We start from the raw sequence: 18330 nt of genomic DNA on the forward strand, positions 1-18330 counted from the left end.
CAAGGGAGTTGACACACCAGCGGGATTGACTTTGTCCCTGTTTGTATCAACCGACGTCACTTTTTTGTTAGCTCTACTAGTGCCTAGAGATGAAGTTTCAGGGACAATACATTTGTCTTCAATGACAAAGTCATCGTCGGTATAAAAGTCTTCAGTGATAGCATGCTTTTATTTGCAACATCTATACGTGCACTAGTACATCTTCTCCACCTGCTGGGTATACTCAACAGTTAACTTTGCATGCTGAGTTTTTAGCGCGAACTAGGACTAGTTAACTTGAAGATGGAGTCGTTCTATCTCCTCCACATTCCTTTTATGATCCTTCTTCAAGTCCCCGCATTCAGTTTCAAGAGTTTGGATTGAAGCTTGAAGGACTTTATAGGAATTCTCAAGTTCAGCCATGTGTGACTTGGTTGAAGCTAGCTTCATCTCAAGGTTCCCTTGCTTGGCCACAGACTCAACAATGTATTGCCTAGGCTTATTAGCAGCCTCCAACTTCTTATTGGCAAATTGAAGCCAATGTTTCAAATCTCTAATAGCAACAACCCCTGACACATAAATATGGTAGTGTTTAATGCATTGAAATTTTTTAAGGAAAAGTATTGAAAAACTGCTCAGTTTGCGATAGTACCATTTCAATAATTTGATCTTCATCCAAACCTCGGATGGCAACTACCATTTGAGCAACTCGAGCAGGAACCCCAATGGGAATGCTGGTAGTAAAGTTTAGATCTGGCTAACCAGGAACCTCTACAATGATCTGCTCAGTAGTAGGGAAAAAAACATCCATATTTGATAAAGGAGGATCATAATTGGTAATGAGAGATACCAATTTAGAATTTCCCCTACCTCCTCAGTTGAGATGGGGCCAACCTTGTGAGGATGCAGATTTTTCCTTGGATAAAGGTCGAGAACAATTATCTTGTCGTGAGAATTCACTTGTGGATTGGTGTCTGGTAAAGCGCTCTATGTAGTTGACGCTTCTTGATACGTACTAGAAGTTGGTTAGGTGGTCTTAGATAGTCCGACTTCTAGTTTTTTTTTTTCTCTCTAACCCGACTAAAGATGTGAGGGGTCTCACCTTTTGCATCGTCCATTTTTTCCACAATCAAAGGCATCGACTTGGTTTGTTCAACAGAATCGTTGTCCGACACCAATAGTGGCAGGTCTGTTAAGGCGATAAAAGCTTAATCTCGAGCAAAAGGAGTGTGCTTGGGCGAAAAGTCGGGGATTGTGGTAGAAGGACTAAGTCGGGCAAGTTGTTGAGTAGTTGCTAGTGGGACAAGTTGCTCATTCTCACCAACAGCTTCTGTGCTAGTATCAATGGAATCATAAGGTTTATCTATTGTAAAGTCTTTCAGAACAAAATGCACCCCGAGAATTAAATCACTAGGAGAAATCCTTGGAAAAATTTAAGAGGTAAAAGGATCCGGATTCGAGAGCACACTTTGAAGATTGTTCTCAGTAAGCAGAAGAGAAAAACTTCTTTACTTGTAGTCAATGTTGAACAACTTAGTGAGTCGCTCCCGAGAAGGTTTTTCCATCCACTCTACTAGGCGTCCTCGACTATTTTCACTTGTCTAGAAGTAAGACTAGTGAAATTTGAAAAAAAAAGAAAAGAAAAAAAAAGAGGAAGTCAATGCCATGTTTTGAATAAATTATTATGAATCACTTACTGAGAAGTTTTAGAGTATGATTCAGAGGGTAAGGATCGCAGGGATCTGGAGTTGAAAATTCTCATTCCCCAAAAACAATCACACGTTCGATGGCCCAACCTTTCTTAGAATTCGATAAGTTCGTGACTAGTTGCAATTGTCATCTACAAGCAAAAACGAGGTGTTTCTCCCATTTGTTCAGCTTAATGGTATAAATGAATAAAATATCAAGCAAAGATAACTTGAGGTTAAACAACTGGTTTAAAATAGAGCAACCCATGAGAATGCGAATTGAGTTCAGATGGATGTATGAGGCCGGAATTTGGGTATAGTGTAGGAATTGCCTCACTAACAAAGACAAAGGTAAACGTAATCCAACATGGAATTGCTCCCTAGTAAATATCGCTTGGAAGAGGTGTTGTGTTGCATAGTAGTTGGACATTAACATTGTTAGGAATATTGAAATCCCTTCTAAATTCATCAATGACAAAATCATCCACAATACGAATTGAAGTGTGGGTTGTGTTATCTGAAAAATAACCTTTTTGGGGTCTTTTCCTTTTCATAGAACCTTCAGATTGCTTCAACATTCTATAAGGACTTTCGCTGCTAGCAAGAAAAGAAAAGAAGAAGGGAAACCTAGGAAGGGGTTTCTAGGTGCACTTTTGTGTAAAAATTTGGGAGGTCAGGCAACTAAAAGAACTTATCCAGATAAGCGAGAATGTGAACAAGATAAGTAGAACAAAAACCAAAACTTGCATGTAAGGATGATGAAAGGGATGGGTTTTTCCTCACTTGACACCAATAACATAGGATTAGCAGCTTGATGCAAATGGAAAAGGAAAAAGCAAAAAAATTGCGATACGGTAACGGTGCTATTGAGACTCCAAATGGAAGTATATCTTAACTTTTGGAATTTGAAAAAGCATAGTGCACATGTCACCACTAGGGGGAAAGAGAAACCCCTAAAGGCGGTTGATGGGTGCATCAATAAATGTGTCTAATGCAAAAAATTGAAAAATCCAAAAAATTAAGGGAAAATGTGTTCCTGCCAAAAGTAAAAGGAAAATTTTCGTTTGACCTCATGCTAAGGTCAACAAAAAATTGGGGGCAATTGTGGGTACCCCCATAAATAAGGGTGATGGGCCTATCCAAAACTATTCTCTGAGTTAGGCCAACTTGGGCTAGGATTAAAGCCCGACTAGCTTGAATGGCCCAACAAGAAAAGTGGCAAAATAGATCGTGGAAAAGCTATCCATGAGGAGTAGCAAAGACGGTTAGTGCTTGGGGCTGTAACTGCTTGAAATGGCAAAGAAAGTGCTCTCATGATCTCCACGCCTATCGGTAGTTGAAGGATATATGAATGCAACTGGCTAGGCTACGAGAGAGTAAGAAATTAATAACCCAAAAATATTATTTTTTTCTAAAGAAAACCACAACTGACTTAACCATCGAAGGAGGTTGTCCCGGGGTAACATCGGGTGAGCCCTGTGTGGCAAGTAAGAGAAAACATGGAGCGAAATGAAGACTACTGATCAAGAAATTCTCAACTCCAACAGCGAGGTCCCACATAGATGATATCAATACTCCTTATCCAAATTATACATGAAAATCAGTTTCATTTTTTTCCTCAAAATTAATTTTTTTTTTCATAATATGATTGGAGGGTGGAAAATAGAGATTTTTTTCCATTTTTATTTTAATTAAAATAAAATTTCACAAAATCCCTTGAAATTTTTTAGTTTTTTATAAATATTTCAAACACCAAAATTAAGAATTTAAAAATAGTAATAATTTTTTTTTTCAAACATACTATAAGAATATTTGGATAAAAATCACTAGTGGTGCTTGAGATTAGGTTAACAATTTTGTTTTCAATTATACCAATGGTCATAACTTTCATTATCAAATTGAAAGTACTCAAAGTCTCGAATATATAAGTATATATTAATGAGAGATGTAAGACAAAACAATAATAATGTAAAAGTGAAAAAAAAATAAAAATTCGTAACTCCTATCAAATTCTCGTTACACAAGTTCCATTCATTCGAAACAGACACAATAGGCAAATAATTTTTTATTTAATTATTTTTGAAGAAAATATCATAATTATCCTTATATTTAGTAAAATTATTTTTGAAATTCAAATCGCTATATATATTTTTGGATTCCTATTTGGAATGAAATGAAAATTTAAAAATTAGGACGGTCGCCATCGGAATGTCCGAGCAGGAGTCTAAGACCCAAACTATATGTATATATATATATATATATATATATAATATATATATATATATATATATATATATAGGAAAAAAGAAAAAGAAGAAGAAGGAGAAAGTACATCGCTGGCTGGGTCGAGGAATGTGCTGTAGTGTTGTTTGGCAGAACTCAATTAATTAAAGAAAGAGACTTTGGAGAAATTGGCGCCCCTTTTTTCTGTTTCTATAATTTATTTCATCCCATCTGCCTTTTCTCTCCCCTTTTTCTCTTTTTGCTTTCTTTCTCGCTTTTTTTTTCAATCCATCTTTCTCCTTCTTTTTTTTGGTTTTTATTCTTCTTTCGCCATGTCCGCTCGTAGACGAACATTGCTCAAGGTCATTGTTCTCGGCGACAGTGGGTACTTTTTTTTTTGTGTTTAATTTTTGATTTGGAAGTTTTTAGATTCTGGGTTTTGCTCTGTTTATTTATTTATTGTATACATTTTGGTTACGAAATTCGCTAACGTTGTTTCTCGTTTGGTTTTTTGAATTTTTTTCTTGGTTAATGTTAGGGTCGGCAAGACGTCCTTGATGAACCAGTATCCTTTTTAGTAATTGATTGATCTGTGAGAATTTTCTTTCTGTGTTCTAGGTTCTGTGCTCTTTGAATCCGTGTTTCTGCACATAGTCTCTTTTTCAATTTTTTTTGTTTATTTATGTTTTCAATTTTGAAGTTTGATTTTTTTTTTATTTATATTTATTTATTTATTTATTTTTTTACCTAATATTTTTTGCAGCTCTTGCTGGTTTTGGTTATTTATGTTATGTATGTTTTAAAGCATGGGTTGTTGTTGCTTCTTCGTCTTGAATCATGTGATTAAAAAAAACGGTGCATTGTTATTGATCCAATAATATTTGGAGGGTAGTTAGGAAACTTCTGATTAAAGTTTCCTGAACTGAACTTCTGAGTCCACTAATTTGGTTGTTTAGTCCACTAAATTATGGATCTTGAGTGATTTAGAATCATATCCAAGAATTAATTAGTGCAGGCAGAAATATGATATGTGGAAGGAAAATCTGATCTGAGTGTTTTTCATAGTGGTGTTTTTTAATGATGCCTGCATCTGGCTACTTGGTCTTGGTGGAGAAGGCTAGTTGGGCCAGGCCATCACTTTAGTAAAAGATTAGCATATGTGGCTCTTAACTGCTTATCTAGATATGTACATAAGAAGTTCAGTCAACAATACAAAGCTACAATTGGTGCCGATTTTGTCACAAAGGAGCTCCAAATTGATGACCGACTCGTCACTCTTCAAGTGGGTTTATGTTTCAATGCTACTTTTTATGTGATGCATACTTTTATTTAGAGTATTGTAAATGAATATGCTTTGGTTAAATGACGGTATGTTTCCCCGGGTAGATATGGGACACAGCAGGGCAAGAAAGATTTCAGAGTCTCGGTGTTGCATTTTATAGAGGAGCAGATTGCTGTGTTCTAGTTTATGATGTTAATGTTATGAGGTCATTTGATACACTTGACAATTGGCACGAGGAGTTTCTCAAACAGGTTCATGATGCTTTCTTGATTCCTTTGTTTCTTGTTGTTGGTGGATATTCTTTTGCTAATTGTCTACCTGCTGGGTCAGTGTGTGTTTTCTTGAATATTCTTTCCGCTTGTTGTATCCTTATGCCTTGTTTTATCAATCTTCTTAATGAAATAAAGGCCAAGTGTGGATCAAGTTGTTCATTACATCTCATTTACAAGAAATAAAAATAAATTGTGATATCAAACAGCAGCCGTATATCAATCTACTTTTCCTGTTTGAAGTAATTCCTATCATTTAGGTTCGGTAATATGGAGAGAAGTCAATTGCATATTACTTTAGCTTGAAATTCTTTCCTAACTATTAATGTTGGCCTCATAAAACTTGTCTTTGGGATTTCATGACATATAGCCAGTAACTGTGAATTAAACTGGTTTGAAATTAAAGAATATTACTATCAGGTTTTTATTACCTTTTTTTTTTTATTATTTAAGAATTTCTCATTGTATTTATGTCTTGATAAGTATAGGGTCTTTAATTTTCTAAATTATTGTTAGTTCAATAATGGATATATTGTAATCTATCTACTCTCCATACTCAAATAATATAAATATCAATTTCACCATCATTTTAATAATATTAATATCTTTCAATAGTCAATACTATTAAATTTTTGTACCTAAAGTCATGTTAGGGAATTAACAAAATGATAATAATGGTTTAAAACATTAAATATTGTATCCCACATAACACAAAGTGTCAAGGTTATTTAGATAAAAAGTTCACCTTGTCCAATCCAGTTTCCTAGACATCAAGAAATTCAAAACTAAACAAAATTAGAGTGAACATCTTTGAGAAGGTTTATACTCTTGATCTTCATTAAATTGAAATTATCATCGTTGGGTCTGTTTTTTAAAGCAACAACTCACCTCTTTTTGAAACTGTGTTTGCCCTCATTGTCTTAGTGACTTGGTTGAGGCAATTACCTAGATGCCACTTCTTTGGAGACATTTTGCCTAGGCCTTGCCTTGCCTAAGCAACCTAGAGGATCACCTTGTAATAGCAGTGTCCTTTTACACCTTTCTACTTTCGTTCCTTTAAAATCCATTAAATGACTAACGTCTTTCATTTGAAATATCATTGATGTTCTAGAAATGGCATTTTTCTTATTCTTTGAAAAGCTGTTCTAATAATGAAAAAAAAGAAATAAAGGAAAGTGTAAAAAGGATGCAACCTAAATAATCTAGATGCATTGGTAAAGTACTAGCACCTTCCTCTCTTTGTTGCACAATCATTGGGTCATCTAATGTTAATAACTTTTTGCCCTCATTTCCTGACTTCAACACTCAACTTATTGAACACTGCCCTTTTTAATCTGCATACTGTATGTGATGCCTTGTTAGAAACATACAAGGAGGTTGGTGCATATATATTTTCTTATGCGTTCTTGATATCAAGCTAGATAAAGACGTAAGCAGTGAGATGGTCCCCAAAGTAGTCTACCACAAGATTCGTAGCTTTTTGCAATAAATTGAGTTTTAAACATTTCAGTATTCTATTAGATTTATATTTGGTAACCCAAACCATTGGCATCCCACAATTTGCTTTCCTAGAGGTAAAGGGGTTACCTTCCATGCACCATTCTTGATTAGGATGAGCCTCCAAAGTTTACCCACAAAGGTAATGAGAGGGAACAAAGAAATCCTAAGTTGAGGGTATTTGGGTAATATTATAAAATTAGTTTATTTTGAAGTCAACTTTAATAGTAGTTTGTAATTTGAGTTTGTATAGAATTTAGAAAATAAAAGTTCAATTCCATGAAAGAAGATTTTCTAAATTCTAATAAGACTCCACTAAGTAATTACTGCTAATTTGACTCCAAATAATCCAAATAGGAAAAATTACTTAAATACCCTTAACTTCTTTTTGTCAATAAACTTAGGAAGCTCATCCTCATTTGTTTTTTTCCCCTTTTTGTTTGTATCTCTCTCTCTCTCTCTTGCTCCATCCCTTTCTCTTATTTTTTGGATTTTGCCTCAATAAGAAGCATCGGTTTGATGGAAAAGAAGGAAAGTTTGGAGAACTGCACTTTCCTATGTTATTGATGGAGAATAAGGTGGAAATATCCTTTGATGACTTCCAAGAGGAGGGACAGGCTAGTTCCAATGCTCAAGTCTTAATTTGGGACACTAATGACTATTTAAATGTATCTTGGGACTTCCCATAATTAGTTTGTTAAGTTTCAATTTTAGTTAATGGTTGAAGTTTCGTCAAGTTTGTATTTCTTTTAGTCTTCTTATTTCATTAAAAAAAGTTTTTATTTTGTTTTAGTGTCTAAATATCCTTTCTTATATCTTTCCTAAGGAATTATGAAAGTTGTTGTGTTAGGGAAGGGTAATAAGAGTCTATGTATACCTATGTAGTCTTTCAAATTGAGAAGAAGAATTTTAATTAAAGTTTCAGCATCTATCATGTTTGAGGATGTGATTGCCTTCTTTCTACGTATGATTGCCTAGGAACCCTAGCATAAGGATATATATACTAGCCATCTTTTGTTTTCTTTACCTTATCTATCACAACTAGAAGTGATTGAAGTTATAAGGGAAATTTTAAGATCCCACCTCAGTTATTTTTGTCTTTGATGGAAGAAAAGGAATTGGAGGGTCTTTGAAGGGGTAAGGCTCTTGGTACTAAATCTTAAAGTGTCTTCCTTTTGTCTTGTTTTTTTATGAGATTATGGATACTCGTGGAAGGGGTGTTGTCTCTTCTTGACTAAATAGAGAGGATATGATGGGCACAAGTGGTCCTTTTTGGTGCTGTTTGCTGTTCTGTTTTTCTCATTCTTCTCTTTTTTCATCCACTTGCTTTGGTTGTTTGTGTTCTCCCTATGTGCTAGTTTTTGCCCCCTTTTGGCCATTTAGTATACATCATCAGTTACCTATTAAAATTTAATAAGCATGCCTTTTTCTAAATTTGTTTATATATGATAAAAACACTTAACAACTTGATCGGATCATTTACCAGTTCTTGGACACAAAATTGTTCTAAACGAGCATAATCAAAGACATGGTATCAAATTGAATACTGATGCTGCAGCTGCAACACTATATATGGTGCTTCACCTTTGAAAATATAGGTAGACAACTTAAAATGTAGCCATCTGTAAACAATTGTTTTCTACCACCCCACCTTCACCTCAAAGACAACTTTGGAACACGCATGTGGAACATAATGTAACTAGAGCAAGTTCTATTTAGATATTTGGACCATGATGGCTATTCTGTTGTTGAGCAATCAAGTTGGAACCAAAGCTATGACTAGCATTTGGATCAATATCATGGAAGGATAGATCATAGATCATCCTTCATTTTCTTTCTATTGATCCTTGATAAGATCTTTCACATTTTGAGGATAAGATATCACAAAATGGCCATGGTTTTTGGTTAATACTGGTGCATTGTTGGAACATAATGTTTCTATTAATCCTTGATAAGATCTTTCACATTTTGAGGATAAGATATCACAAAATGGCCATGGTTTTTGGCTAATACTGGTGCATTGTTGGAACATAATGTGAATAATGTAGGGTAGCTTTGTGCAAAGAAAAAAAGAAATCTATCCTTGGTTGAAATATAAGCAAACATGCCCAATTTAATCAGGCATGAAGTATGTTTTGAAGTAGCATATGTACATTACTTGGTGCTCTCAAAATGGTGGAAGATTGTTGTGACCTTTAAATGAAGGCATTGAAGTTCTCATGGGACAATGTAGTTGTGTCTTCTAATGGTTTCATCTACAAAGACCTATGGTCGCATGACCTAGTTCCCTATTCCCTAATAAGTCTAATTGTTGACTATACCTCAATTATTTAGAAAATAAAGTTTGTTATTATTGATTTCACCATTTGACGTATGTTCACAAAAGGAAGAAAATGATATTTTAGTGATCTTTTATATATTTAAGTTGTTGGGAGTCAAGCTAGTAATAGTATGTTAATTTAAGTCCTACTTAAAATTATGGAATCTTCTTTACTAGAACTTTCTATTTTTAAAAGTTTTTATTTTCCAAAAACCATGTTTTCTAAAAGTTCCTAGTTTTTAAAAAATTTCTACTTTTTGAAAAAGTTTCGATTTCCTAAAAGAATCTATACTTGAGAATGATTTAATGATTTTATTCTCTAAGAAGTTTTTATTTTCTTTTAATTCCATTATTTCGAAGGGTGAGGAGTTCTAGGAAAAGAATTAGATTCCTAATAGGTTATTACCTTAACTTCATTTCTCCATTCTTTTTTTGTTTCCTTTCCTTTTCTTTTTTTGAAAAGATCTGGTATACCCTTATTTGATTGTAGGTGGCTTCCTTAAGGTTGCCTTTCATTAGTTGCAGTGTCATTTATATTATTGCTCTGGGGATGATAACTCTTAATACTACATGCAAACAAGACCTAAAAAAGTAAATGAAGTTAGCATATTCAGGTTGAGTTTAATCATGATTGTGTTATAATCATGTCGACCAACTTAACCTGTTTGTTAAATGAGTTACATTCAGGTTGAAAACTCCCTCCAATTTTGATCCATTTAATTGTCAATTCCTGTTGACACGATCACAACTGAACTCTTATATGACCTGTTCGATATTTGTGTTAGGTTGAAATGATTGTATTGGCTTGTGTAAGATCATTTAATTCATATAGTTGTATATTTTAAGATTTTCTTTTAACGTAAGAGTTTTAACTTTTCATGAATAAATTATATTTATTTTATTATCTTTTAAAATAGAGTTTTTGTTAATAAATTATATTTATATCATACATTTATACATACGTACATATTTGAATCAATCATGCCCTTGAGGCTTTGCTCAAGTGGCAAGGTGCTGGGGTGGGGACTTGGGAGGTTTGAAGTTCGAGTCCGAGCAAAGAAAGAAAAAAAAGATTCCTAAAAAAATATTCCTGTTTTTTTTTTTTTTTTTTTTTTTTTTTTTTTTATTCTCTTAGAAAACAAGTCTTTTGAGAAAACATGTTGAAGTATAATTAACGTAAATTTAAAGTCTTAAATTGGTTAAACAAAATATGTCAAATAATATGATTATTAAGCAACTTCTCACAATTTGTTCACAATACAAACAATTAGTTTGACAAGGTCTGTCTGAATTTTTTGATGTGGAGCTAGATGTGTATAGCAGAGCTGCCTACTAAAAACCACTACCGCACTACTCACAGCTTGGCCTGGAATCAAACCATGCTTTGCCATGAAATCATTGGATAAGATACATGGACTTGGTTCACAATGATAGGAATGGAGACTCTTGGGGCCTGGCTTCTAAACAATTGCGTTGTGGTCTTAGTAGAGAATTTGAATTACATCTAACTTTCTCATGACCACTAGAAGATCAGTAGAAGTGGGGCCATTGACCATTAGAGATTGTTGTTAAAAGTCAGTGGGTTGTGAGTGTCAAATTAAATCCTGACTGAACCAGACCTGTTTATTAAAGAAGTTATGTAAATCTTGTCATATTACATGTGTAATAAATGGGTTGTATTCATATTAAAGGACTATGACATGATTATTAAACGGGTTGTATTTGCTTGACCAGATTTCGCTATGATCTTATATCAACATGGAACAAACTACATATAACATGACTTTAGTGTCACACAAATATTACTCTACAAATCCATATAACACGATTCTATTGCCACTCAAATGTTGCCATTGCCTTCCTTTGTTCAATAAATTGACACGTGATCTTGGGCTGTTGTTGGTAGACCTGATAGTCAATCTTCTTTAAATTTCTTCATTTTGGTCTACTGTGTCCCTTTTTGCAACCATACTAAAAACTGAAAATCATGCTGAAATTATGAATTCTCAACTCTTCAACCAGTTTTGGCAAGTTACATAGGTTGCAAATGGTGAAATTGACATTTCTTTTAATAAGTCAAGGGATATTTTGAAATGTCGTAATTATTATCTTATGGCAATCTATTATTCAAAGCCTTGACAAAGGTCCAAACTCAAACTCATTGTCAATGGGGCCATAATATGTAGTAAATGGCTTAAACCGAGTCTAATATCTTTGTTAATGAAACTGATGATTTTTCTCTCCATAGTTTGACCATAATTATTTTCACTTTTGATGTTATGAAAACCTGCTACATGCTTTGCAAGATGGGGGAAAATCACAGAAACATGATCCCCTTCTGAAAACCTACCATGCATTGGGTAAGCTCAGGACTTGAATCTCAAGCCTCCTCCTGTTCCTGAGGGGGAGTGCTGTTGTCTGTGGCTTCCCAGTTTCTTATTATTTTTTTTTTGTTTTGCACTTTTTTTTGTTTGCTTGTTTAGACTGACAACTTCATGAAAACTTGTTCAATGGAAAAATAGGTATTTAAATTACAATTTTTTTTGTTCAATGGTACCATTTGCTTCAGGATTTCAACTAATGAATGATCTAATGGTTTGCAAGAGTTTGACATGATATATGGTGTATTACCATTATGTGTTGCCTGTTTCATGTTCTGATTTTATGCTTTTCCCATTGTTTTCTAATGTATGATTCTTTTTTCTTTTTGATGTATGTAAAAGAGTCTAGAAGCAGATTTGTCAAGGATTACTATTGCTTTTTTCTGAATTATGTTGTAATGGCCAGTATTTTAGTGTCAGAAGGTTTGTGTGTGCTAGCAGAAGTCTGGGAAATAGTGCTTTAGGGGTTGTAGGTCATTCTATTTAGGAAAAATGTGTACCAACACAACATGATTTCTGACAGTGATTTGTAGGAAAATCTTGGCTAGCTTGAGTCACTAACTGTATTATGGTCTTCTTACCATGTTTTCTGGTTCACTGAATTCCAGAGGCAGATTTACAGTAAATAGTGGTTATTTAAAATGTAGACCTTGTGCATTGTCGACTGCCATTTCTTAGTTAGCATTGAATTGCCTTCATGACTTGCACTTCTTTGCTTTAGATATAATCTCTTTTTATTTTTTATTTTTGGATGCTGAATTGGTTTCCATCTCCATTGTGTCCCAGGCAAATCCATCTGATCCCAAGACATTTCCTTTTATATTATTGGGAAACAAAATTGATATAGATGGTGGAAATAGTCGAGTGGTAAGGACTATAGTTACTGTCCTATTTTAATTTTGTTATTTATTGCATCTGGTCCTAATTTATTTGAATACAGGTTTCTAAGAAAAAAGCAGAGGACTGGTGTGCTTCGAAAGGAAACATTCCTTACTTTGAAACATCAGCAAAGGAGGATTACAATGTTGATGCTGCATTCCTTTGTATTGCCAAAACTGCCCTAGCCAATGAGCATGAACAAGACATGTAAGTTAACCTTTAAGGCTGATTTGTTCTTTGGAATGATCTGACATGGAGGTGATAATTGCTGCTCAGTTTTTTTTACATGTTAGGTTCATCTGTATTAAAGGAGTGTCTATCGTGTTATGTGCTGTCCATGATTGTTATACTTCAATAGGAAAACTATATTGGTTTATGATAGCTGGGAAGTAAGTATATGCTAGTTATTCATCCATTAAATTGGAGATTGTGCTCCAAAATTACACTAGTTATTGTTCAAGCATGATTCTTGGCAGTGTATGTACAAGCCAGAACCATTTCTTTCTTATTTGCTAGAAAATATTCTCTTTATTTTGGTGCAAGTGGTTGAGTATATAAAGTTCTAGTCACATACGGAGGGTTAACTATCACCATTTTTGATGAAATTTAATTTTGTTATGATTTCCATGTAAGTGGTTCACATGGAATTTCATGAGGTCATAGTGATCTGGGTGTTTTGAGCCTTCTTCAGGTTTGATGTTTCAGAACACCAGGACTTTTGAAGCTTCTTGTTCAAGTTGATCTGAAGGCATTTTTTTTTTCATGGGCCATGTTGCGTAGCCAGGGTTGTTGGCATCTTTGGTCCTAACTGAGAGAGCATGCCACCTTTTGCACTCTCATTTAAGTATTGGGTGCATTGATCGTCCTGGTTTTTTTTTCCATTTCTTCAATGATTCCCGTCTTTCTTTGTCTTCTCAAATTTGATTATGTAGGGTTAAGATCATTCCAGCCTATGGCTGTTTTCTACAAAGTGAACAAATTTTTCAACAAGCAGGTTCTTTCGAGAGGGTCTAGGATCTTAGAAAGAGTGAAGGGTACTTAAGCAAAAGATTTTTCTCATTTGTTTTAATGAAGTGTTCATGTATTTTAACTGTTACTGCATAACACGTGATGTAGCTATGCATGGGCCCATGTTGCCATTTTGCTCAGATTTTCATGTTGTAATGGTAAATATTTCTTAGATCCATTTAGTTAAATTAAGCCTAATTTGCTAATAATTTAAGTGCTTGAAATCTTAGTGACCTTTCTATGTGAAGATCTCATGTTTCTTCTAGCTCAATTTTTGTTGACATTGGGGCTTGTAAAGTTAGCCTAAAATTCATGGTTGTGTGTTAATTGACATGAAAATAAGAGATGGCCCTTTTCATCATTAGATTGGATTAGGCACACACCCCGCACCGCCACTCCCCCACACCGCCACTCCCCCACACCACCACCACAATGAATCTGACCTTATACATGGCCGAAATGGCTTTCTAAGGAGACCAATGAGTTTCTCTCTAAGTGATTTTAGAATTCAATCCACCAGTCTAAAGGCCAAATATAGTCTAGAGTGCCAGATGCCACCCTTTGTTTTCTAGGAAATCTCCTTGTCTGTTTACCACAAAGAGCCCTGTGCGAAAGCATCATTGCCTAATCTCAATCACTCTTGTGCTTAGCTTGGTGACTATAATCCACCCAATCAGATGACCTCCACTTGGTTTCCTAGGGCCCTTAAGAAGCCCTTTGGATCTCCTCTGTTATTTCTGCCACACTATTAGGCATTCTGAAATTGTAGATGTAAACTTAATTGTACCTTTTTAGGGGTAGTCATAAATTTGTTTTTAATACGAGTCCATTTTTTCTTGTTAGGCAAATAAGAATATACTAAATTAGTGCTTGAAAAGAGGGGGCCCAAACCTAGGTATGTAGGTTGTATATAAGGAACACTTAAAGCACAAACAAGAAGAGCTCAACCCATTCCCTACTCATTGTTAAAATTTAACAATAAAAGATTTCCATTCCTGAAAGATATACTCAATGATGAATCCTTGCACCAACAAATATTTCAAATAGAAATCTCAGTTTCAGAATTAGTGGCCTCACCTGTTCAAAATCCTTTGATTCTGCTGTTTTTTTAAAGCTATGATGTAGAGAGGTTACCATCAAAGCCAAGGTGATCACACATTATTTATCAAAACTTTCATCTAGGGAAACTTAAAGCATTAATTGCGTATGACAATGATATTGTTGTCATTGGAGATGACCAAGAAGAGATTATGGGGTTGAAATCATACTTAGTTGAAGAATTTGAAATCAAGGACTTGGTAAGCTTTGATATTTCCTTAGAATTGAGGTGGCTAGATCAAAGCAAGGATTATCAATTTCTCAACAGAAGTACATACAAGATTTACTTAAGGAAATGAGTATGCTTGGGTGTAAACCAGTTAAGACACCTATTGAACAAAATCACAGACAAGGAGAGAAATCTGAAGGCCAACTAATTGATTGAGGCAACTACCAACAGATGGTGGAAAAACTAATTTACTTGTCACTCACAAGACCAAACATTGCATATGCTGCGAGTATGGTAAGTCACTTTATGCATGCTCCACTTAGACCCCACTTAGAAGCTGCATACTGGATTTTGAGATATTCGAAGGCAGCTTCTGACAAGGTTATCTTATTTAAGAAGGGTAAAGAGTTAAAGTTAGAAGCCTACACAAATGGAGACTAGGCGAGATCTATTGTGAATAGACGATCAACTATGGGATTTTGTACTTTCTTGGGAGGTAATCTTATCATTTGGAGAAGTAAGAAATAATCAGTTGTACACTGTTCAAGTTCGAGAGCAGAATTTAGAACTATTGCATAAGATATTTCTGTACTTCTTTGGATTAAGATCTTACTTAGGGATCTCAAGATCAAATTTTAAGAACCTATGATATTGTATTGTGATAATAAATTTGCCATCAATATAGCTCACAACCTAGCCCATCACTATCGAACCAAGTATGTGGAGGTTGACAGATATTTTATAAAGGAAAAGTTGGATGGTGGTCAAGTGTGCATGCCATATATTTGTACTACTAATCAACTAGCCAATGTTCTCACTAAAGGACTCCCAAGTTTAGCATTTCAACGAATGACTGACAAGCTGGGAATGCAAAACATCTTTGCACCAACTTTAGGAGGAGTGTTGGAAGAATTGCAATTGGGTTGTTGACCATGTAATATAGTTTCCATATTTAAGTGTTGTATAGTTGTACAATATTATAGATCCTAAGGTTTTGCTGGGATTAATTTGTTTCCTTGTTAAATTTGCTGTTTCTTTCTTTAGATTCTAGAGTCAAAAGCTTTGTTCAATATATAGCTCTGTATCAAACCTTAGAAGGAATAAGAAAAGAATTATTTTCTCCTGCCTTTCTTTAATTTTAGCATGATACAAGTATAGGGATGAGAAATTTAGAAATGTGAAATCTAAAAATTGGGAATTACACAGAAGTGATCATCCTCATGCATCAGGTTGCATCACTAAGACAGCCAGCACAACCAAATAGCTGGATGGAAAAAGAAACTAAGAAAAAACCCTAATGGTAGGATCATTAGATGTTTCTTATTTATTTTTTATGGTTTTTTAAGATGATTAAATCATTTATGATCGTAATAAGGTGATCTTCTTTCTTGTTCTATGGAATCAACAACACTCTAGATACCTAGTTTTTGGTATATTCTTTAATAAATCTACAAGTTTTAGAAGATGCTGCATTTTATTTGTTACTCAACCATGTTTTTATATACTTGTTGCATTAAGTGGTGCCAGAGTTATGTCATGTTTGGTGCAGGTAAACAACTCTCAAGTATTATTCTTCATGAATTTATTCATTAGCAGCCAATAGAGAAGTGAAAGGTTTGTTTGGTGAAGTTTTTTAAAACAATTTTCAAAAAATTATTTTTGAGAATAGTTCTTAAAAATAGTTCTCAATTGTTTTTAGCAACAAAATTCAGTTTAAGAACTCAAAGATGAAAAACATTTTTCTTGTCTTATTCTAAGTGAAATCATTATGCATTTATGTACAATGCAAAAATTCTCAGCCTATTCTTTATGTTTCCCGTTGTCTTTCAGAACACTATAAAAACCACATGAAAATAACTCAAATTTGTTTTAAAAAATCATCATGTTTTCAGAAAAAATTATCAAAGAAATTTGTCCAGTCAAAAATTTGCCAAATGTGTTTTTGAAATTAGAATATGTTGGATCTCTTTATCCAGATGGTTTAAGGTTGAGTATCTGCAGACGAATTAGTTTAAGATCTTGGTGAAATTTTGATGTTCAAGAATAATTTGTAAACAGACCTTAAGGTTGTTGGTAGTTGGAATTTGGATGTGGATCATGGGAACTAGAGTTTGTGTTCCATTAGGAGCTCTTATGATTGGGAATTAGTGGTAGGGGTTTCTTATAACGCTCATCTCATTAACAACTTATGCATTAGGGAGGCCAAGGGGGATACTCTGTTGTAGAAGTTTCTCTTCTAGGTGCTTCTTTTAGGCATTCTGTTTGTTTTCCAGCTTTGAAGGTTTGGGTTCCTAGGGTTCAATTCAAGGTGTGCATTTTCGTACGGGAGGTAGTATGAAGTAACTTAAGTAAGATCCTTGCCATGGATCAGTTGATGAGAAGATGTGTTTTGGTTAACTGACATTGCTTTTATCCTTGGCACATGGAGTCTCTACTGGCTCCATTGCTGTGGTGTTACTTTTTTCCATCTTAGAGATTTTCTGGGTTTTTCTTTGTTTTATGAAGGACCACTTTGTTAGTTGGTGCAGCTTTGAGAAAGGAAGGCGAAAATACTACTTTTCTTTCGTTTTTTTTAAAATCTGTTTTGGTGCATTTGGAAGGAGTGTAACCAAAAGCATCTTTGAAGGGGTGTTGTTTGTGTTAGCTGAAAGCTCTCCTTATTGTGGCTTTGTTTCATTAGTCCAGAGATCCTCTAAGGCAGGGAAATTTGTCTTTATCAGATTCTTTGGATGGTATTATGTTGGTGGGGTTTGCTTTCTCGTGGTGCTTTTTATTGTATTTGCCAGGTTGGACCTCTGGTCTTTTAGCAGAACATAATATTAATTATGGTTAATAAGTAACCATTTTTTGTGCTGATTATAGTTTAAAGCTGATTCTAACTTGTTTGTCTATAATGTTCAAGAGTGACTTAGGATGATGTTGCCCATTGCTTGTCTGTGTTTTTATTGGTTTAATAGATTCTTTATTCTTTGTTATAATATTGCAGAATCGATTTCCCCCAAATATATCTCTACATACTTGTTTCTACCATTTCTTTTTAGTGTTAAAACGATTTTATATGGCGTAATGAGAATCACTGAATCGACATATGGGCCTTTTTTTCTTTCTTAAATGTATATAAGCAGCTATTTCCAGGGCATCCCTGAGGCAGTTTCTGAAACTGAGCAAGGAGGCGGTTGTGCATGCTGAACTTGAATATGGAATGATGCCGACTCGGTCCCACCTGATTGTTCCCTATTTCTTCAATTTGTCTTTTTTTTTTTTTTCGTTTTTTCATTTGTTGTGATTTATAGTCATTTTTTGCCTTTGAAATGTTTGAGCTGTTGTCTTGTGTTGCCACTTTAGAAGAAAGCAGTCTTTATTTTGCTGAACATGAGCTTTAGTACTTAAAATTGTAGAGTAGAAAGCCCCATTGGATTCATTCACCAGGAATCATTTTCATCTGTGGTTCGGAATTGAGATCCATTTTTAGTAGGAAAAATCATTGCTTTTAAGCTCAATATGTATTTTCTGTACGGTTTATTTAACTTGTGGAGT

The 18330-nt window shown here is 34.4% G+C and overlaps 1 protein-coding gene across 2 annotated transcripts; it reads left to right on the forward strand.

Moving 5' to 3' along the window:
- The first annotated feature begins 4013 nt into the window (after positions 1–4013).
- Positions 4014–18293, forward strand: LOC117907468 (ras-related protein Rab7). 2 transcript variants are annotated; one of them, XM_034821014.1, is made up of 7 exons: positions 4014–4275; positions 4429–4455; positions 5073–5172; positions 5277–5423; positions 12426–12506; positions 12580–12725; positions 17919–18293. In XM_034821014.1, exons 1-7 carry the CDS (start codon positions 4223–4225, stop codon positions 17980–17982), a joined length of 618 nt encoding a protein of 205 aa, XP_034676905.1. In that variant the 5' UTR covers positions 4014–4222; the 3' UTR covers positions 17983–18293. The 2 variants fall into 2 exon arrangements, with proteins under 2 accessions (XP_034676905.1, XP_034676906.1); XM_034821015.1 differs by having other exon boundaries at positions 4191–4271.
- The last annotated feature ends 37 nt before the right edge of the window (positions 18294–18330 follow it).

Source organism: Vitis riparia, chromosome 18 (assembly GCF_004353265.1).
Source record: "Vitis riparia cultivar Riparia Gloire de Montpellier isolate 1030 chromosome 18, EGFV_Vit.rip_1.0, whole genome shotgun sequence".
Classification (NCBI taxonomy): Eukaryota; Viridiplantae; Streptophyta; class Magnoliopsida; order Vitales; family Vitaceae; genus Vitis; species Vitis riparia.